Raw genomic sequence first — 21,996 nt, forward strand, 5'->3', positions numbered from 1 at the left:
GTCAAGGCCCACAAGAGACGCGACAAAAGGCTATGGCGGTTTGATATATTCCATTATCACCTCAAATGGGACCTATGCTCCACAAATCCTCTCATTTCGAATTTCAATTTATATTTAATTTGAATTTAAATTTGCATTTCATTTGAATCTCATACGGATTTCACTCGGGGTGATACAAAATGGAACCAGTAAGAAACAGAAATGGTGTGAGGTGGACTCCACCTTTTGAAGATTGACTTTGACTACAATGGAAAAAGTTAAAGAAAGAAGCAAGAAGAAAAGTCCCAATTTCCTCCTCTCTTCCTCATCACTTCGGTAAGTTTTTGAACAATATATATACTTCTCCAAACACTCGAGGTCTTTCACAAGATTAGATACTAACATTACTCACTTCCAAAAAATCTTTCAAATTATTGGGAGTCTTTGTAATTTCAAAGATCCATTTAGCAAGGCATTTGTCTATTCAGTGTAAGGTATGGTTTTTTAGCATCTAAAGACTCGATCTTTATTGGTTTTGTGTCTATTTTTTTTTTAAACCCTTTTTTGGTTTCTTGTTAAGGCTTTTGGGTGGTATCGAGGGGATTCTTATGTCTAGTGAGCTGTTTGTAATTTGTATTGCGGTATGGATTGTGAATAATGGGCTATTTTTCCCATGCTTTATATTTATTAAAAAAAGTTCTTGAATTTTAAATGGCTTTGCTTTGTGTTTTTTTTCTTCAAAATATTTTTGGTGGTGATTTTGATGATGTTGGTTGTTTTTTTGTGAGCCATTTTTTTCCTTGCTACCTGTGTTATTTGTTTAATAACGTTTCCTTGGTTGAGAGAGAGAATCTAACGACAGGCTGGCCGTATGGTGGAATGATTCAATTATTTTGTAAGGAAACAATTGTTTACCTTAGGAGATTCCGGTTAGGACAACCTTATAATAGTTGGAATAAATAAATATTATGATTTTGTCAAGATTTACAGATAAGGAGATGTTGAGTTTGTGGTTTATCAATTCATTATTGAGTCTCAAATGTTCTTTGTTCTCGGTATGTTTCAGGTTTAATGTGCACTGGTTCAAAGAGTAAGCTTTGCCCTTCTGAATCGGAAATGGAGGCCAAATTTCAAGAAAATAAGAAAAGGGTTTCGTGTAAAAATTGCTCAAACTTACTGGAATTGGCGGCTACTGATGATTTGGTTGGCTTTATATATGAAATAAAAGAGATGGGTTCTGATGTGAATGAAGTTAGCTATTGGTATGGCAGAAGATTTGGTGCAAAGAAGATGGGGTATGAAGAGAGAACCCCGATAATGATTGCTTCTTTGTATGGAAGTCTAGAGGTTTTGAAGTATATTGTTGGAACTGGAAAAGTTGATGTCAATAGAGCATGTGGCTCTGATGGGGCTACACCACTCCATTGTGCTGCTGCTGGTGGTTCGTGGGCTTCGGTTGAGGTTGTCAAATTCTTGATTGGTGTCTCTGGGGATATCAACTCTATTGATGCCTATGGGAAGAAACCGTGCGATTTGATTGCTCCGTGTGTTAAGTTTTCGAGCAATTCTAAGAGGAGAATCTTGGAAATGTTGTTGAAAGGGATCAAAATCGAGTCAGGTGATGAGGAGGAAGAAGGGAGCGAGATGCCTCGGGTTAAAGAAGGGGGTGAGAAGAAAGAGTATCCTGTTGATGTGTCTTTGCCGGATATCAACAATGGGATCTATGGAAGTGATGACTTTAGGATGTATAGTTTCAAGGTGAGGCCTTGCTCGAGGGCTTATTCTCATGACTGGACGGAGTGCCCTTTTGTCCATCCTGGGGAGAACGCGAGGAGGCGTGATTTGAGGAAGCATCACTACACTTGTGTCCCGTGTCCCGAGTTCAAGAAGGGAAGTTGCGCGAAGGGGGATTCTTGCGAATATGCTCACGGTGTTTTTGAATCTTGGCTCCATCCTGCTCAATACAGGACACGTCTCTGCAAGGATGAGACAGGCTGCGCAAGAAAAGTGTGCTTCTTCGCCCACAAACCCGAAGAGCTTCGCCCGTTGTATGCTGCCACTGGTTCTGCTATGCCTTCTCCAAATTCTGTTTCAATGAGTTCGATGGACATGACTTTATTGAGCCCTTTGTCACTTGGTTCGTCCTCTTTGATGCTGCCTAATACTTCAACACCACCCATGTCGCCCTCAATTACTTGTTCATCTCCAATGGGCGGAAACATGTGGCAGAACAAGGTGAACCTTATAACCCCACCCTCTCTGCAGCTCCCCAGTAGCCGACTCAAAACTACTTTTACCACACGAGACGTGGATTTGGAGGTGGAATTGCTTGAATTGGAGAAAATTCGTACGCAGAACCAACAACGCCAGCAATTAGTTGAGGAGATGGCGAGCCTGTCTTCCCCATATCCAAGAATCAGCGATTTCAAACCCACGAATCTAGATGACATGTTTGGGTTGTTGGACCCTTCATTATTATCTCAATTACAGGGTCTCTCACCCAATAATTCTCCTACCAGTCGTCAGATTCGCCAGAACACAAACCAACTCCGAGCTAGTTACCCTTCAAACTTCTCATCATCATCACCAGCAAGAAAACAACCCTCACCCTATGGTTTTGATTCCTCTGCTGCTGTCGCTGCAGCAGTCATGAATTCAAGAGCCAACGCCTTCTCCAAACGTAGCCAAAGCTTCATTGACCGTGGTACCGGAGTTGGCTACCGATCCAGCCTTTCCAGTTCTTCTAACACTCCCAGTCCAATGCCGTCAAAATTTTCAGATTGGAGCTCACCAGATGGGAAGGTGAACTGGGGTTACAACGATGACGAAGTGAATAAGCTTAGAAAGTCGGCTTCTTTTGGTTTTCGAAGCAATAATGCCAATGCGTCTGCGGCCATGGCTCCTGGTACTGTCGACGAGCCAGATGTTTCTTGGGTTAATTCCTTGGTGAAGGACAACCCGTCTGGTGGCATCGGATCGTATGGTAAGGAGCAAAGCCTGCACGGTGGAATTCAAGAAATGACACCGCATTGGATCGATCAATTGTACATGGAGCAGGAGCAGATGGTGGTTGCTTAGTCTGGTTTCTTGCTCTTAGCTAACCTATACTTTGTGATGATATTCTTTGATATTTTTATTGCTACACAATATTTTTGGATTAGAATATTGCAAGAAAAAGATTAGGATCCAAGAAACAAAAATTTTAAATATTTTTTTTCGCATTAGTTTGGTACCTTACTATGTAATCCTCGTCTTCAAGAATCATTTGATGAAAAAAGTTGTGTAATTCCTCAAGTTGTGTAATTCCTCTCAAGTTGCACGTGTTTGGTATCATCAGCATTTGGTGAATTTGATGAGTGAAAGAGTTTGTATTATTCCTGTGAGTTGCTGTCATCCATTGTTGAATAAATGACCCTTTGATAACATTTTATTTAGGCCTTTGTGAAATTTTACTTTATGTTTTTGGTAGTATGCTATTGGGAAGAATCTGAGCTTTGTGGGGTTACTCTGAAAAGCGGATAGCAAAACAAACACGCCCTCTATTTGTGGTAGTCGCTCTCTATAGATAAAGTGGGAATAGTATGAATGGTGAGCCCCATTGCACTAATATTTCGTCTGTCTTGAATTTAATGGACAGCCGCCTTAACAAATTAATTCTTATTTCTCCAGTCCACACAACAAAGGAGAAAAGGAAACTCCAATAATATCTGCCTTTTTTTTTTTACGGGAATAATATCTGCCTTTTTTTTAATATTCTGGGTCACAAGGCCCAAGATGGTTTCAGCTTTCAACCCAATCTTTTAGATCCAGCCCATTTTTTTTAAAAAAAATTCTTTATGTGGACTTCAACAAGATTTCCGACTCTCCTAATTCTTATAGCCTTCTCAAGTTCTCATGGCCAAGCAATACTTTTTACCACACTTGGTGTTAAGAGTAGCTGGGGCAGTCATATGATCACGAGTTTTTCTTTTTACTAACAACTTTTGGTTGAACCTGTTGCACGGAGTTTGCTCGGTGCAATTTATTTGGAACGTATAGTTTGTAGACTAATGCAGTAGCTTGGAGATTCATCGCATTACACACCGAATAGTAGCAGCTGTGAGTTCATCATCATCCAAAATTTTAATTTTTCTACCATGTCAATAACATCTTTTATCCAAATACTCGGTTAAACCGTAATAACCGATCAAACCTAGGGATGTAAACGAACCGAACTGTTCGCGAGCTATTCGGAGTTCGGCTCGTGAAAAAGCTCGTTCGTTAAGCTTATCGAGCTGAACCCGAGCTTAATTTCGAGCTTTGCAATTTTCACGAGTCGAGCTTGAGCTTAAGGATGTTCGGCTCGTTAGCTCGCGAACATGTTCGTTAATAGGTTCGGGAGTCCGAACTCGAGCTCGGCTTATTTAGGTTTCTCGTTAGCTCGGGCTGGACTCGTTTAGTGGCTCGCTAGCTTGAGCTCGGGCTCCTCGTTTAGTGGCTTGCTAGCGCGAGCTCGAGCTCGGCTCGTTTACTGGCTCGTTAGATTGAGATCGGGTTCGGGATTGGGCTCAGCTCATTTTATTGGCTCATGAATATATATTAGTTTATATTATATGTTCATCGAGTAAATTTACAATTATAATATTTTTAAAATGGGAGTATATTAAAATTTAACGTAATTTTTCTTGAAATACAAGAAAAATCTTGATTTTTCTTTAAAAATAAAATTTTGATTTTAATTAAAAACTCAAATACAAAACCTGTATTTTTATATGTCAACTAGTATTAACGAAAAATTTGTATTTAAAATTTTATCTAAAATTATTTATATGATATAATAAATTTATTATATTTTTAAATATTATTGTAAAAAATCATCATATAAAAAATATTTATGTTATTTAAGCTAACACATAAATATGGATAGGAGTGCGAAATTGTTATTAATTTAAAGATAAATAGATATCTAAAGAATAAATATCAATTTTTTGTTGTTGTTGTCGATGAATATATTTGATTAAAATTTTAATTATTTTCATATGAAATTAAGATCAGTCATAATATCTGATTAAATGTCAAATATAAATAAAAAAATTACTACATTATCATATATATCATTTATGAAAATTGTAATATATATATATATATATAAATAACTGATTTTTTTTAAAAAAAATGATAATATACTATTAAATTTCAAAATTTTATCTTAAAATTGGTACACATATATGTACGGCATAAAAATTTTCACGTACATGTGGATACAAAAAGTTAACTCAAATTAAAAAATAGTTATAACATTAGATCAAATTTCAAATCTTGAATAAAAAACCAGTGAGTTATTAATAGAATTTATGAAAATTTTAACTTATATATATATGAACACGAAAAAATATTGATATCATCCGATCAAATTTAAAATTATGGAAAAAAAAATTGGTACAGTATCATATATAAAATTAATGAAAATATCAGATATTGATGGAAAAAATTATTAATTGAAATTTAAAGTTAGTCATAACATCTGATCAAATTGTAAATTTTGAACCGAAAATTTGTATACTATCAAATATAAATTTCATGAAATTTTCACATATATACGTGGACACAAAAATTAACTGAAATTTTAAAAATAAAACATTATAATATATCATTTGTGAAAATTTTTCACATATATGCACACCAAAAATTTATTTGAAATTATAAAGTTGTGATAACATCTTATCAAAAATTCAATGTAAATACAAAATTAGTATATTATAATTATAATACATAAAAAATTACTGATAACATCCAATCAAATATAGAACTGAAAATTTTTATATTATCATATATATCATTTAAAGAAATGTTCACGATACGCGAACACAAAAATTAACTGAAATAAAAATTAGTTATAACATTCGATCAAATTTCAAATTGTGAACCAAAATTCAGAATATCATTATATATAGAATTTATGGATATTTTCACGGTATATATGGATACACAAAAATTACGTGAAATTTAAAAATAATGATAACATTCAATCAAATTTAAAATTTTGAACGAAAAATAGGTACATTATCATTTATATCGTTTGTGGATAATTTTGCATACTAAATATTAATTAAAATAAAAAATAGTGATAATATCATATCAAAATTTCAGTTTTTGAATCAGAAAGTATCATTATATATATATATATATTTGATTATCATTATTTCTTTTCTTGGTAATTACGTTCTAGCGAAAAATTAATATATATATATATATATATATATATATATATATATAGTTTTATATATATAGTTTTATTATGATGCCCACATATCATGCATACCAACTATGTCCACCAATGATGTGACGACACTATTCTATTGGACCTACAATTTATCACATCTTTATCACATCCAATAGAATAGTGTAACGTCATTGGTAGGCATATCACTGGGCCCAAAAAAATGGATACATAGGCCTAATTATTAGTTAAATACAAGCCCATCAATTTTTTTAAAAATATTGTTGAGTCCACTACATACATTAGGCATAATTATTAGTTAAATACAAGCCCATTAATTATTTAGTTTCATCAAATTGAACTTATTTATTGTTTAATTGACATTTTAATTCTATGTAAATTATATATTAAACTTACAAAAATATGTGAATAAAGAAATGAAAATGAATGAAGATTACGTGAGGATCATTGACAATCTAGCTTTCTTGTTTTTATATTTGAATACAATTTGTGTTTTTTTTATTTTGAATTTTGATGTGTAATTATTGGGTTTGTTTGTTGAAAAATTATTGTTTTTAAGTAGATGATGTAGATCAAATGTAAATTGTTTTGTGATGGTTTTATTCTTAATTATTTTTTTGCATTGATTTAGAATTTGTATAATTTCATTGTATGAGTTCTGAGTATATCGAACTACTATACTATGTCATCGCTTACACTGAAAACAATTTCTAGCTCCGCTGTTTATAAGAGTCGATGCTAATTATCTAATTATTTGATAAGATTTATTGATAAATATTTTTAAGTGTTAAATTAAAATAATTAAGTCAAATAATATAATGATATAAGATATTAGAGCTAAATAACACACCCGAGTTCAAATTAATAGATCGGATCAATCTTTAAATCAACCTATTAACGTTGGACATTTATACACACACATACGTATACGTTTAGAAGGAAATAAAGAAAAGAAAGAAAAGAACTCTCGTCTCCCTACTCGCAGCTGCGGTTTTTGGCTCATATTTCCTTCATCCGGTGTCGAAACTTTGATCCGTTTGAGGGGTTTTCTTCCTTACATCCGTAGATTCGATTTGAGCCATGGATCGCTGGTTTTGATGGTTGTTTCTGCCCAAATCGCGCTCTGTTCACGGCTGGAGCTGCGCGAGATCTGATTCTTCGATGCTATCGGTTAATTCTTGGTGTTTTAGATTGGATTCGAGTTAAGGAACTATACTGAACCAGTCCCTGCGTTTTAGCTCGTTTCAGCTGCGTTTTGAACTTCTCCGCCGTGCCGCCGCCGTGATATAGTTGCTGTTCGGTTCCAGATCATTTTAAATTCAAATATTGAATCTTTTAAACTCGTTTTCAGGCTTAGTTCTTGGTTTGAGAAGGTTGCCCGGAAGTGATATTTTAATCATTCGATTTAAATTGGATTTCCTCGATTATATTGCACCGTTATTTATATATTATGTATTTAATGTTTTAGGTCTCTCATTCCCTCGTCACTGGATTTGAAACCCTGGTTCTAACTTTAAGCTTCAATTTGACACCATTTGGAAGGGGTAAGCCTCGAGCTTTTCTGCTCATGTTGTATTTTTGTATGAATAATGTTTGATTTTTGTATGAATATTGTTTGAGCATAAGCAGATCGAGGAGACATGCACAAGCAGATCAATGGCTGGCCTGTTTCTCCTTCCTTCGATTTTTGTATGAATATTGTTTGAGCATAAGTTTTTTAAAACCTCAAATACAAATAAATAAAATATGATTGTATTTTAATATTGTTGTTTTGTAACCTACTATTGTTCTCACTTAACTCCTTATTTGTATATTTAATATTGTTAACTTTTATCGGTTGGTTTCTTCCTCCATGCATGCATCTACACCCTCACATTCTCTTCAAAGTACAGGAGACACTCATATTTTTGTAAATAAAAATTCGACATTGAAGTATTAGGATTGATTGATTTCGAGAGTGAAATTATTGTCATGATGTTATTTATTGCGTATGGACTGTTGGCATATGACAAATATTGATGATCAATTTTATGGTTTTTATTCTAGTTATTACGTTGTGATGAGTGAGATTTTGGATAATGGATTTTATGTTGATGTTATTTTATATGGTATTTGGAAGTTTGATATAATATTTTGGGTATGTTCTTTTTGTTATTAAGTTTGCAATTTTTATTTTATGTACGGAAAATTTAAATTTAGTTTATAATTAATTTATAGAGATGTATTTTATTGTATTTACGCTTGATGAGCTCAAAATGAGCCAACTTGACGAGCCAGAATACGAGCTCACTTATCAAGCTTGAAAATGAGCCTGCTTAACGAGCCAAAAATGGGCCGAGATCGAGCCGATATATATGCTAAACGAGCTGAACCCGAGTCTTATGATAAAAGCTCGGTTCGAGTTCGAGCTGAGCCTGAGCCCTTATATATATCAAACGAGCCAAGCCCGAGCCTTATGATAAAAGCTCGGCTTGAGCCTGGGCCCTTATATATACCAAATGAGCCAAGCCTGAGCTCAATACTGTTCGACTTGGCTTATTTACAACCTGCTCCGAACCGATATCTTCAGAATTTTGATTTCCATTTTTAAAAAGCCGGTTAAATTAAGTTGTTCGGTATTTTCCATAAAAAATTGGTTAAATTGAATAAACCGATTTTCGTTTTAAAATAAAAAGCAATTTGTTATATGGGCCGAAAAGTTTAGTTGTTGTTGGGCTTTATACTGGGTTAAACCACTTCATTTTACATGCGCCTCTCTTTTTCTCTACTTTTTCGTTCATTTCACGTCTCCTTTGCCACTCTGGTTTGATTGAATCTTTGAGCGATTCCGCACAATTTGTATAAATACACTATGGATTTTTTTGTTATGTCTTTCAAATATTGAGGGAGAGGTTTTTTGTATTTTGGATTGATTATACTTCTGAATTTATGAAGAAAGCGACAACTACAAATTCCTGGTTTTGAGAAATGGAAACACATGATTAATGTTGTAAAAGTTCTGTCACATTTTCGTTCTACCTTAGTTTTTTTGTTTTTGTTTTTGTGTGTTTCAATAATGATTTGGTAAGCATAAAATTTTCAGCGGTGACAATGAAGTGCTCACAAATTGTGGGTTTGGTGTGGTGCATCTTAGATTAAATTAATTAAAATAATAAATACATGAAATTGCAGTTTTTCCAAGAAATGCAAGTTTACGTTTTAATTGGATTGGGGTGTATGCATCTTTCTATTGTTAGTTTTTCTTCCAGAAATCTTGTTGGACCGAAATAACCCATTTTAATTCGGTTGGATTTGTTCGGTTTCCATCAAAAAATTCAGTCGGTTCGGTTGACAAAAGTCATTTTGTAAGCTACCTCAGAAAACCTAGGAAAAGAAAAACACAAAACAACGACAAAAAATTTCAGAGAATCGATTCAGAAATATGTAAAAATGACCGTAGCTTAGCGGGCCTTGGCTTCCTCTTATTGGGCTTAATGGTGGGCTACCTGTTGGGTCACCCCTAAATTGTGTATATAATGCATGCAGAACTCGGTCGACTGGTCTTTGGTTGAAGAAATGTAGGTATGCTTTCAAAAATCGAAGATACGAATTTGGGCGAACTATAACGACGAAGTTGATGATCGTGAGATTGAACACAGATATTCAGCTATGCTCTCAGGTACCTCTCTCTCTGTACTCATCATGAAGCAGAATGTGTGTAATTCGCTGTGTGTGCGTATGAGAAAGTGCAGTCCAGATGCTTGTGTTAATTCTTTAGATTTTTTTTGGGTTGCAATTTCTCTATTTTATGGGGGAAAAACGAAGCCCTTTTGGTTCGTTTCCTAGAAAAGAAGGCGGTGTTAATCAGCTGAATATGTAATGGTTGTCAATTTTCGTGCTATTGGTTTGCTTAACGGTTGGTCTTCTCGGATGTGTCTTTGTGATTGTTTATATTCCATCTTTTCCAGGTGTAAGAGTGGGAAATCATCTTCAACCAAGTGTTTTTACCAAACCGATATGTTCGGTATTCCAGGACCAGAATACTAGTGTCATTGTTAAATTACCCAGTGTACAACGTTCGAAGAATATAATTCCTCATATGATGTTTGCTGTGTATTTCATGTCCTTTCTTTTTCATCTCTTCATCTCATAGTATGAGTAAATTAGAATCTTTTATTGTATTTTGATTTGATTTGGGAATAATGCTCTGTTACGTGAGACAAAGCTGGTGCAAGAGGAATATACTCAATAAGTAATTTCTTGTGAAGTGTGTGTGTGTCCCCTATTTGTGTGGAAAGTAATGAGCCATCAGATCATCAAATTAATTACAGGTTTCAAAGGGAAAGAAATGGTTTTATTAAATGGGATCTTTCCAAAGATGAAAATGACACGCTCGACGAACCACTCAACAATAGTTTCGCTTGCTGATAAAGCATACAAAGAAGACAGACCTCTAGTCAAAATGTGTGGAATCACATCAGTTAGAGATGCTGCCAAAGCAGCAGAAGCTGGCGCAAATTTTATTGGGATGATTATTTGGCCCAACTCAAAACGTTCCATCTCACTTTCTATTGCAAAAGAGATTTCAAAAGTGGCTCGAGAACATGGAGCTGTACCTGTTGGAGTGTTTGTAGATGATGATGCTGAAACAATATTAAGAGCTTCTGATGAAGCAGAACTTGGATATGTTCAGGTCGGTGCTTTCCTCCGTTATTATCTGTATTTTTAACTCGTTCTACCTTTTATTTAGCATCTAATGCTGTCTGCAGCTACATGGAAATGGTTCACGGAATAATTTTCATATTGTGGCGAGAGAGAGTAAAGTAATTTATGTACTGCATGCGAATGAGGATGGCGATCTTCTGAATTTTATAACCGATGAAGAGTGTTCTCTTGTTGATTGGGTTCTTGTGGATAGTGCTAAAGGTGGAAGGTATTAAAATATATTCATGTACATTGTTAGCCTCACTATTCCCCCCAGTTATTTGTATATGGCCTAATTTTCTTTGCTTTAAAGAGGTGATTTTTTCTTTCAAAATGTTTGTGCTCTTGTTCAAAGTTAAATTTTGAGTTACCTTCTTGCAATTCAGCGATTATATACCCCATTTTAGTATGTAATTTCATTGTGTCTAGTTGTTGATGAATTCATGTATCTTTTACAACGTTTGGGACCGAGTTATGCAGCCACGGCTTAGAATTATCTTTACATGTTTGCAGTGGTAAAGGGTTTAATTGGTCAAAATTTAAGCTTCCACCGATTACAAGCAAAAAAAGATGGTTCCTTGCTGGAGGAGTCAACCCTAAGAATGTATGTGAAGCTCTTTCTATACTTAGACCACATGGAATCGATGTAAGTAGTGGTATTTGTGGTCCAGATGGGATACAGAAAGATGAACTTCAAATGCTGTCATTCATGAAAGCAGTTAATTCAGTGCCTTATTCACTGACGGATGTCCAAAATTGATTATCCATCTTCTATACATTTGAGATATGCACTTTGAAGATAAATTGGGTAGAGTGTTGTTGATTACGAGCACAAAATAGCATATGGAACATGAACAAATGAATACAAGATCTGAAGTGTGTCTTCAGAAAGAGCATGCATGGAGAAACTATGCCAATACTTTTTTGATGGATGGGTTTTATTTTCTTACCCTTTTGAGTTAGTTTCCTGGAGCACGACTTGCAGGGTTTTAGTTGATTTTTTTTAATTTTTCGTATCACTAAAACACGGTCACATGTTTTAGTTGTCGGGGACGAGTATATATATATATATATATATATAGTTCTTTTATGGTGCCCAACTCTATATGCCCAACTCCATGCCCACCATGTACAATATGTGATAAGTCAACTCATCAATTGTGTTGGTCAACTCACATATTGTACATGGTGGGCATGAAGTTGGGCATATGAGTTGGGCACCATAAAAAAACTCTATATATATATATATATATATATATTATTTTTTTTAATCACCTGCACCTTAGGGTGCAGAGTTTTTTGTGTGCGACTACTAAAACCCAGTATCGGATTTTAATGTAAAAAAAACACTAATCGCACACAAAAAACCCTGTATCCTAGGATAAAATACCAAGTTTTAGTATGCACATTCAAATTAAATAGTGGAATATTTTTTTTCAAAAACATAAATTATTGGGATGTAAAAATTTTGATTCGCCAAAATTATAAGTTTAGGATAAAATACTAAATTTCTTAATAATTTAGAATAAAATTAAAATTTTTCATTTTATATTATATATATTTATACTCAGGGTTATTAAGACTTATTTATATTATATAGATAAACACTAAACATTAAATTAATTATGTCTATTTTGTTTTTAAATAAATTTAATAAATAAATATATTAATTAGAAATTTTATAAATAATACGTTATCTTAAAACAACAAACTTTTTACTAGATATTTCTTTCCTAAGATATTATGATTAACATAAAAAAATATAGTTTTGTAAGTTATGATAATAAAATTAAGAATATACGTAATGTGAAGATTTTTAAAAATAACAAAGATAAATGGGAAATAAAATATGAGTTAAGATGCAACAAAAGTATAAGTTAGTTTTTAATATTTGGTTCGTGTATCTTTATATATTTAATTAATGTGAGCAACAAATTTAACTAAACATTTTGTTACAAATTTAAGAAATATCATTATCAATTTTAAAGATCTATTACTATTTAAGTAGGAGAGGATTAGAAAAACTGCTTTGATATTTTTAAGTAAATTTCTATAATTCTCTTTACTTTTATTATACTAATGCTAGTTGTCATATAAAAAAAATTGTAATAGATCTCAAGATCGAGACTTTATAAGCTACGATTCAATACATATGTGTGACTATATATATACACACATATATATATACCAATCAAGAAAAGAAAATTAACACAGCCCAAACTTGCCCACTCAACGTTATCGGTGAGAGATTGAAATGGAAAATTTGTACATATTTATAGCGAATTATTTGTCTTGCTAGAAGAATTCCGATCCCAAGTCCTTAACATACAAGTCATCGCCGCCCACCACTTGAGCATATTAACAGCAATTAACATAAAATATATGTAGAGTTCACTAATCTTGAAGAGTTGAAGTGATGTATTTTCTTTTGATGCAGTAACATGCACCTATAATATAATAATGAAGGGTAGTAGCATATGTCAAATAAATAAATAGAGAGCATCTTCCGTTTTCTTGATTTCTGGTTTTATGCTTTGTAGTAGCCATGAATCCGTCGCTCAATATTGTGCCTTGGTTTTATTGCAAGTTCTTGTGCTGTTTTCTTGTTAGTAATCTCTTCATATCATCTGTTCTTTCTTCTCCTTCATACACCGATCACTGTTCTTCTGTAGTCCCTGAATCTCAACCCACTGATCAGCCAACATACCAAATCCTTTTACCTCAGTTTCGGACAACGTATTACACCGGTGGAGAAAGACTTCTTGGTGAGAAACCACTCAACCAACCATATGACTATGTGGGAAAATTACTCAGCATCAAACTTACATCAGATTCATACGAGACCAACGCCAAGAATGTTTATAAGGTTCGAGGTCAACTGGTTATCCGGTCCCCGTACCGGTATTACAATCAGCATAGAGGCAATTTCAGCTATGATGGATCTTATTACCGCAGGAGGAGACGCTCTAGATCAAAAGTGATCACGTTTTTGTTGAATGGTTTCTGGTCCGAATCTTCAAGGAAGCTTTGTATGGTTGGGTCAGCTTCTTGGAAGTCTAATGAAGGTAAGGTTATCAATCTTGATGCTGTTTTGAAGCTGAGTTACTATTCTTTGAATCCAACTATGTTTACTAGTGTGATTAGTGGAGCTTTGGAAAGCACAAGTTCGGTTAAGGCTGACTCGGGGTATTTCGAGCCAATTTCAATGTTTGATTTTCCTTCTGTTCCGGACTATAGTTACTCTTTGGTTTCGAAAGAAGTCGGAGGTGGGTATTCGGGTGGTTTTGAAGGTCCAGAAAACCAGTCTCTTGATTTTGATTCGAGCAGGTTTTGCTCTTCCCTATCACGGGGCGCTTTTACTTTCGAGTCGGAGCTTGGAAGAGAGTGCGACAATGCTCAAACTCGTTCTTCGAGCGGTTTCTTGCCTCATGCGGTGTACTTATATCCAATCCAGTGTTATGGGGAAGAACGAATGATTCGGTACGTGGTAAGATTTCAGGATGATCGAAGCTATGCTGTATTTAATGAAAAATTTGATCTTAATACCACTTTGGTCGGTGAGGGATCATGGGATGATAAGAAAAACCAGCTGTTGATTGTTGCTTGTCGAATCTTGGATCCGGTTAACCATTTTGGGAATGGTACTATAGGAGATTGTTCATTAAGGTTGAGTCTCAGGTACCCTTCAATCCTAACCATCAGAAATCAAGCCAAAATTGTTGGAAAGATTTGGACAAAAAAGACGGTTAATGATGCAGGATACTTCCGAAGTATTATTGTCACAAGCACTGATGGGACGTATCCTGCTGTGTTTTTCTCGGGGTTGAGATACGAATACACCGAATTGGATAAAGCAAAGAAATTATGTGGGGTGGAGAAGGTACTGGAAAAGAAGAAGGGGAATATATATCCAAATGCAAAGTCTTACAACATGAAGTTCGACATGTCTGTGGAAAATTCGAATGGGGAAAGGTTTGCTTGGGGCAATGCAGTGCCTCTATCCGTTGGAAATGAGATGTACCAAGGAGACAGGGGGATAGAATTCGCACCGGTGTCCGCAGCAGTCAAAGAAGCTGTACTTGAAGCCCAGAAAACAGGATCCGGCCCTTCGAATATGAGCTTCACAGTATCCGTCAACCCTTTTTATCCCGATAGTATCCGGTTATCGAGTCAAAATCAAATGCAGATCACTGCCGAAGGAGTGTATGATTCAGAAACCGGATACCTCTGTATGGTAGGCTGCAGAAAGTTTCCATCTAATGTCATGAAATATGATAAGGAATCCAGAGACTGTGAGATTGTTGTCAACTTCCGGTTTGCTCCAACCATCATCAATGATAAAACCGGCAGTGTTATCAGTGGAAGCATCAGAAGCACACGAATGAAAACAGATCCTCTTTATTTTGAGGATATGACAGTGTCATCTCCTGCATTCAACGCCGGTGTTGTTGCATTGTAAGGGCTAAGGATTTGATTGATTTAAGTGTAATAAACAATATTTATATTTTATTTTGATATATGAAATTTCAGTTGTTTCGTGAAATACAACCTTACGTTTTACTTGGATAGGGGAAGATGATGGGCGGGCAGTGTATGCATCTCTCTCTTGTTGGTTTTTCTTCCAAAAATCTTGTTGGACCGAAATAACCCATTTTAATTCGGTTCGATTTGTTCGGTTTCCATAGAAAAATTCGGTCGGTTCGGTTGAATGCTCAAACACAAAACAACGACAACAAAAAATCTCAGATAATGGATTCGGAAATATGTACTCAAAATGACCGTAGCTTAGTGGGCCTTGGCTTCCTCTTATTGCGTATCTATGTCAAAATTTTTTGCCGATTTGACAGGATTATGATGGATAAAATGGAAAAGTTCTATTCTTAGCTCGAACTCCATAGCCTAAATTCTCATGAAGTAGAGCTCCGGAGATGAAATTAACTATCGGAGCTCGACTCCGCTTGCTTGCGTGCATAGTATCCTAAAGATTAATTGAAGTCGTGAGATAGAGGCTGCGTAACAACTCTTAGAACTATATTGTCTTTCTATGTTGACCTTTATAAAACATGCAAGTTGCATTTGAACATGAGATGAATTCCAGAATCAAGTGGCCAAGTTTCAGCAGCAGCTAATGTAAATATACTCGTGTGTGATTTCTGAAACAGCAAATTATCTTATTCCCGCGTCGGCATCATGGTTATGATCAATTCCAGGAGTAGATGTAACCACTTTGATAACAGGTCCATTGATTGTACAGATATTTCCCTATCTTTAAGCACATTAACATTTGTTAGTCATGAATTGCAAAGAAAAACTATTAAGGATCTATCTATCTATCTATCTACGGTTTAAATTACGGGTAAATTGCTTATAAATTCCTAAACCTATAATCAATTTATTTATAACTTCATACCTAATTAAAACTTAGTTTCCACTCACTGGAGAGAGAAACTTTTCCACAAATCCCTAATATACCCTTATTTTTTTTTTTTTAAAAAAAAATGAGAGAATGGATAATAAAAACAAAACTAATCCAAATAGTATATATATAAAAATTCAAATTAAAATCAAAGAACATAAACCATATCATATACATGCTTATGTTGATACATAAGCAAGTATGTGTTTAGAAAGTAAACATATACTTCCAAATCATTATTGGAAGAAATATGATAAAAGATTAAAAGTCCAAATAGGAGATGGATCAATAATCATGCTTGATACAGTAGCAGAAAAATTAAAAATAGAAATTGAGAAAACAAAATTTGTAATACCCATTATATACCAAATAGAATCAGGAATGAACATTATAATAGGAAATAAATTTTTAAGAGAATATCTTCCTTTTACACAATTTGAAAATCACATAACTTTAAACAAAGGATCATCAATGATTTATATTCCTACAATACAAACAGCATTTCGTGTAGGAAATGAAGGTTTTACAAAAAAATTTCATAAACGAAATACAAATCTAATAGAACTAAAAATAGAAAATATTTTAACAATTAATCATGAAAAAAAAAATCATGAAGAAATTTCATGATATTTGTTCTGAAAATCCTCAGGACAAAATTAAGAAAAGAAAACAATTCATTGCTTCAATAAAACTTAAAGACCCTAATATCACAATCCGTGAAGTACCAAGAAGATGCAACATGGATGATGTAAAAATATTCGAAAAAGAGGTTCAAGAATTACTAAAACTTAAGATAATCATCCCAAGCAAGAGTCCACACTCTTCACCAGCCTTTTATGTCAGTAAGAAAGACACTGATAAGAAAAGAATGATAATTGATTATCGAAAAATGAATAACGCAACAATTATGGATGGATATTACATCCCAAACAAGAATGATTTACTATCTTATATAGGAGGAATGAAATATTTCTCCAGTTTAGACTGTAAATCAGGATTCTGGCAAATCCAGCGAGAACCACAAACACAACTACTTACAGCATTCAGCTGTCCAAAAGGACAATATCAATGGACTATATTATCTTTCGGACTTAAACAAACTCCAGATATCTTTCAAAGATACATGGATGAATCTTTTAAACCTTATGTAGATTTTTGTTGTATTTACATAGATGACATATTAATTTACTCAAAAACATTAGATCAACATTATAGAGACCTTATGACAGTATTAGATATTTGCCATAAAGATGAAATTATACTTTCTGAAAAAAAAGCACAATTGTTTAAAACAAAAATAAATTATCTAGGATTACAAATAGAAGACGGAAAACATTGTTTGCAACAACATATACTTAAGAAAATTCATGATTTTCCTAGTGAAATCAAAGATAAAGATCAATTAAGAAGATTGCTAGGATTATTAACTTATTCTGGAAATTATATTAAGAAACTTGCAGAAATCAAAAAACCTCTTCAGGTAAAACTTAAACAGGACTATAAATGGAAATGGTCAAAAGAAGATACTAATTATATAGACACTATTAAAAAGAAAATAATTAGTAATCTTCCAGAGTTATATTTTCCTTCAAATAAAGACATAATAATAATTGAAACAGACGCCTCAGATGAATACTGGGGAGCATGTTTAAAAGCTTATATATGAGAAAGAAATTTAGAAGAACTTACTAAAACAACTACTAGGAATAATGAAGAATTATGTAATTATACATCAGGAACTTTTCAAGGTGCACAACTAAATTATCATTCAAATGAAAAAGAATTATTAGCTTAATATATACAATTAGAAATTATGAGATTTATCTTATTTCTAAACCGTTTTTAGTAAGAACGGATAATATGAATTTAACATATTTCAAGACAAGAAAAATATCAAGAAATGCAGGGAGAAATGCAACAAGGTTAATTAGATGACAATTGAAATTGAACCATTATCAGTTCGAGATCCAGCATGTCAAAGGAACGGACAATTCATTACCCGACGCATTAACTAGAGAACTTCATCCAAATTATACTATCCGTAGTACCAGAATAACAAAAGAGATCCTAAGTGATCCAGAAAATGGCTGCGAGTCATCCGAACATGCCTTAGAAAGCATGGGGAATATAAATTGATGAAATGAGATTTATATTCAAAAACATGAATTATTTTATGACTTCAAGTCATCCGAACATGCCTTAGAAAGAATGAGGAATATAAATTGATGAAATGAGATTTATATTCAGAAACATGAATTACTCTATGAGTAAAATAATCAATCTCATTAAGATTGGTTCCATTCTTGCAAAAGAATTCATAAATGCAACGATACGCATAATAAAACTATCCGAATTACTCACGATAAAGAGTTAAATTTCTAACCATTATATATATATATATATATATATGTTTCTTGTGCAGGATGGAGCAATTAGATCAATTAAAAGAACAATTGATTGACATAGATGAAGAAATTCAGATTCTTCAACAAAGGAAAAAGAATATAAATGGAAAAATTTAGAGGATTAAAGAAAAGATGACAACCTCGTCATCATCATCCTCACCAAGAACACCAATCAAGTTAGCAACTCCATTTGACAAAATAATGGAGATGAATGAAAAACAGTAAGTGGTCACAGCCAACACTGATAACAAAGAAAAAGAAAAAGGAAAAGAAAAAGAAAAGAAGAAAGAACCGGTGGTCACAGCCAACACCGAAAAAAATGAGAAAGAAGAAAGGACGTTTAAAAGCGCTCTTGAAACAAGAGAAATAAAGATGGTCAATCTGCGACCACAAAAACCAATTTTTGAAAAAACAAATTTTTCAGAAAAAATCAAAACTGAATTCTTTGAAACACTAAACTATTTGAGAATAGCCAAACCATCTGCAGGATCTTGGCTACAAACTTATGACACACAGAGCATATCAAAAGCAAGAACACTACAAGGTGCTCCAGCGCATGAAGTCGCAAGATTCTTTTCAAATGGATTATTAAGCGGATTAGAAGTCAGTCCCAACAATCAAGAGATAGAACTATTTCCATATCAACTGAGAAATAGTATTATCCAGTTCAAGAAAGCAGTCTTCAAGGACGAACCAGTGTTAACATTAAGTATTCATTCAATCCTTCCAGATCGGGAAAATGACAAATTCTATCTACCGATGATATACATTCAATGTCGAAAAAATAAAAATAAGTTCTTATTTGAAGGATCAAATGAAGAGAAACTAGTAATGGATATCTCAACACTTCCTGAGATAAGAATAAAGACATTGATTGACATGATCTCAAAGACAGGAAAGATTGATGGAAACTCAAAGGTTAAAATAAATTTTACAACCAGTAAAATTTTATTAATCACTGGACACAAGGAGACAATCCAAAAGAAAGAACAAGCCATGTTAGCTCAATTCGAAGCTCCAATCTATGAAGCAAGAGTTGACATGACCCGAGAAACCCAACAAATGCTATGTCAAAGACTAAGAACAATGATTTCCACTCACAAATGTGGACATTGCCAACCCATTCAGATAGAAGAAGCATCTGTCAAAGAGGACAAACCAGCTGTCAAAGAAGACAAACCAATAAAGAAATGGTCCGAATGTACCAGTGATTCAGAAAGTGACACAATGTAAAAACAAATGAAATCGTGGACCACACCACATGTGAAAGGCATCCACTCAGATGTAAAATGAGCTGTTTTCCATTATGTAGTGTCGGATGGTCCCCCTCTTCCTTTATTTTTACTACTGTATGCGTTTTATCCACGCCTATAAAAGGAGATATTTGTGTTGTAAATGAATAAGTGAAGTTTGAGTATCTCTCTCTTCTTAAGTTTCTTAAAATCTGGTTCATACAAGACGTATGAAAACTATCAGAAACTAAAAAACATAAAATCAGAAACAAAATTAAGCCTTATGGCTAATAACTAAACAAGCAGGGCGTAAGAAGGATAAAGTTGGAAGCCAACCATTGAAGATTCATGGTTAGAGTAAACCTGAAAATCCATAAAGCAAGTACCAGTTGATCAAGTGATCGTTAAGGAAAAGCAAGGATTTGGTCTCTGCTCAAAACCAAGACTCATTCAATCAAGGCAACCTTCCCAAATCTCCTGCAGCCCTTAATTTAAAGAAATAGTCAAAATACATTAATCATGTCATCATCCTTTATAAGAAATGGAAGATTAATAATAAAAAACTGGTTTGAAATAGAAGATGATCATGAATATGATACATTTCATGAATATCGTTTGAATACTTCTGATTTAACCATATTTGAATCAATTTATCAACTAAAATTTGTAATAATAACCTATGAATGGAACCAAATTAATCGAAAAACATTTATCTGTTATAAATGAATCAGATCTGTAAAACATGAATGAGAAATTCATAAGAATTCCGCAACCTGGTATCAGAGCGGTTAAATAAAGCAGATTATTAATGCCTGGATTAACTTTAGATATTGAGATTAAAAATTTATTTGATAAAATAATCTTACTAAAAATTCATGTCTAATAAATCAATATTGGCTTAGAATAAAAGATCTACAAACCCTATACTTCAAAAATCACAAAAATAAACATTTTTCAAGCACCTGAAAAATGATAATACAAATTTTTGAAAATGAAAAAATTGAAGAAATAACAATCTGTTATGAATAAGAATAAACTTTATTATCGAAACCCGATCAACAAAAACAAAATAATAAAAATAACAATTTTTACTAAATGGAAAATATATGAAAATACAAAAGCAAATATCTTTAATTTATATTCTCAAAATATAAATTTTGATATAGAAAATTGTGAAAACAATTTGAAACATCTCAAGAATTGTCAATCTTCAATTGATAATTTCGAAGATTTTCAGAATCTATTAGAACAAATAGATTCAACAAAAAGAATTCTAACAGCTTTAAGAAAATTAAGAAGTTCTATCATCTGTTAAATGACAGAAGTAACAATTCCAAATCAAAACAGCCAGATTGATGAATCTGAAGAAAACCAAGAGTATAATTTGAATATTATATTTAATCAGAGTAAGTTTGCTGAAATACAGAAAACATGATTTTCTAATTCAAAAACTAATCTAATAGATCAACCAGGAATATAAAGCAAAATTTCAAATTTTATTAATCCCAAAAAAAATATAATTTATTATTCGATTCGTACAAAAGAACGATCATGTAAAATAAATAACGAATTAAGGTCTAATACTCTGAAATTGTTAACAACTCAAGATATTGATACCATCATGACAAAAGCCAGTGAAAAAGAACGATCTGAACTGAAATATGTTCATATCGGAGGAATTGAAATAATAATATCAGCTCACTACCGAGAAGGAATAGATACACCAATTGAAATCACAGTTCGTGACAAAAGGATACGTAATTTTGAGAATTCTATCCTTGGAAAAATTGAAGGAAACTTATGTTACAAAAAGATAAAATTTTGTATTTATCCACAATACAATATATCTCTTTTTGATAAAAACATAAATGACGTCTTAACATTAGATTATTACTTTTATAGAAATAATCTTATGTTAACAGAAAACCATCCGATCAATATAAACAATGTTGTCGGTTTAGCAATAAGTAATAATTCTCAAACAGGAATAATTTCAACAAAACCAACTATTTCTGTTGAAAGAATGTTTGAAAATATTACAAGAATTGAACACCCTCGAAA

At 33.3% G+C, this 21,996-nt stretch overlaps 3 protein-coding genes across 5 annotated transcripts; all 3 read left to right on the plus strand.

Annotated features, from left to right (window-relative positions):
• The first annotated feature begins 316 nt into the window (after positions 1 to 316).
• Positions 317 to 3,404, plus strand: LOC140879831 (zinc finger CCCH domain-containing protein 29-like). The gene is made up of 2 exons (XM_073283753.1): positions 317 to 473; positions 1,046 to 3,404. Exon 2 carries the CDS (start codon positions 1,051 to 1,053, stop codon positions 3,055 to 3,057), a length of 2,007 nt encoding a protein of 668 aa, XP_073139854.1. The 5' UTR covers positions 317 to 473; positions 1,046 to 1,050; the 3' UTR covers positions 3,058 to 3,404.
• Positions 3,405 to 7,107: 3,703 nt separating this feature from the next.
• Positions 7,108 to 11,915, plus strand: LOC140881343 (N-(5'-phosphoribosyl)anthranilate isomerase 1, chloroplastic-like). Of its 3 annotated transcripts, none has more exons than XM_073286578.1 (7): positions 7,108 to 7,572; positions 7,668 to 7,743; positions 9,725 to 9,857; positions 10,147 to 10,200; positions 10,507 to 10,871; positions 10,948 to 11,111; positions 11,396 to 11,914. In XM_073286578.1, the coding sequence occupies exons 3-7, from the start codon at positions 9,848 to 9,850 to the stop codon at positions 11,640 to 11,642; spliced, it is 840 nt and encodes a 279-aa protein (XP_073142679.1). In that variant the 5' UTR covers positions 7,108 to 7,572; positions 7,668 to 7,743; positions 9,725 to 9,847; the 3' UTR covers positions 11,643 to 11,914. The 3 variants fall into 3 exon arrangements, with proteins under 3 accessions (XP_073142679.1, XP_073142680.1, XP_073142681.1); XM_073286579.1 differs by having other exon boundaries at positions 10,147 to 10,199; positions 10,487 to 10,871; XM_073286580.1 differs by lacking the exons at positions 7,108 to 7,572; positions 7,668 to 7,743; positions 9,725 to 9,857; positions 10,147 to 10,200 and adding an exon at positions 10,423 to 10,430 and having other exon boundaries at positions 10,510 to 10,871; positions 11,396 to 11,915.
• Positions 11,916 to 13,427: 1,512 nt separating this feature from the next.
• On the plus strand, positions 13,428 to 15,341 carry LOC140878056 (uncharacterized). The gene has a single exon (XM_073281656.1). It carries the CDS (start codon positions 13,428 to 13,430, stop codon positions 15,339 to 15,341), a length of 1,914 nt encoding a protein of 637 aa, XP_073137757.1.
• The last annotated feature ends 6,655 nt before the right edge of the window (positions 15,342 to 21,996 follow it).

Source organism: Henckelia pumila, chromosome 2 (genome assembly GCF_033568475.1).
Source record: "Henckelia pumila isolate YLH828 chromosome 2, ASM3356847v2, whole genome shotgun sequence".
NCBI classification, from domain to species: Eukaryota; Viridiplantae; Streptophyta; class Magnoliopsida; order Lamiales; family Gesneriaceae; genus Henckelia; species Henckelia pumila.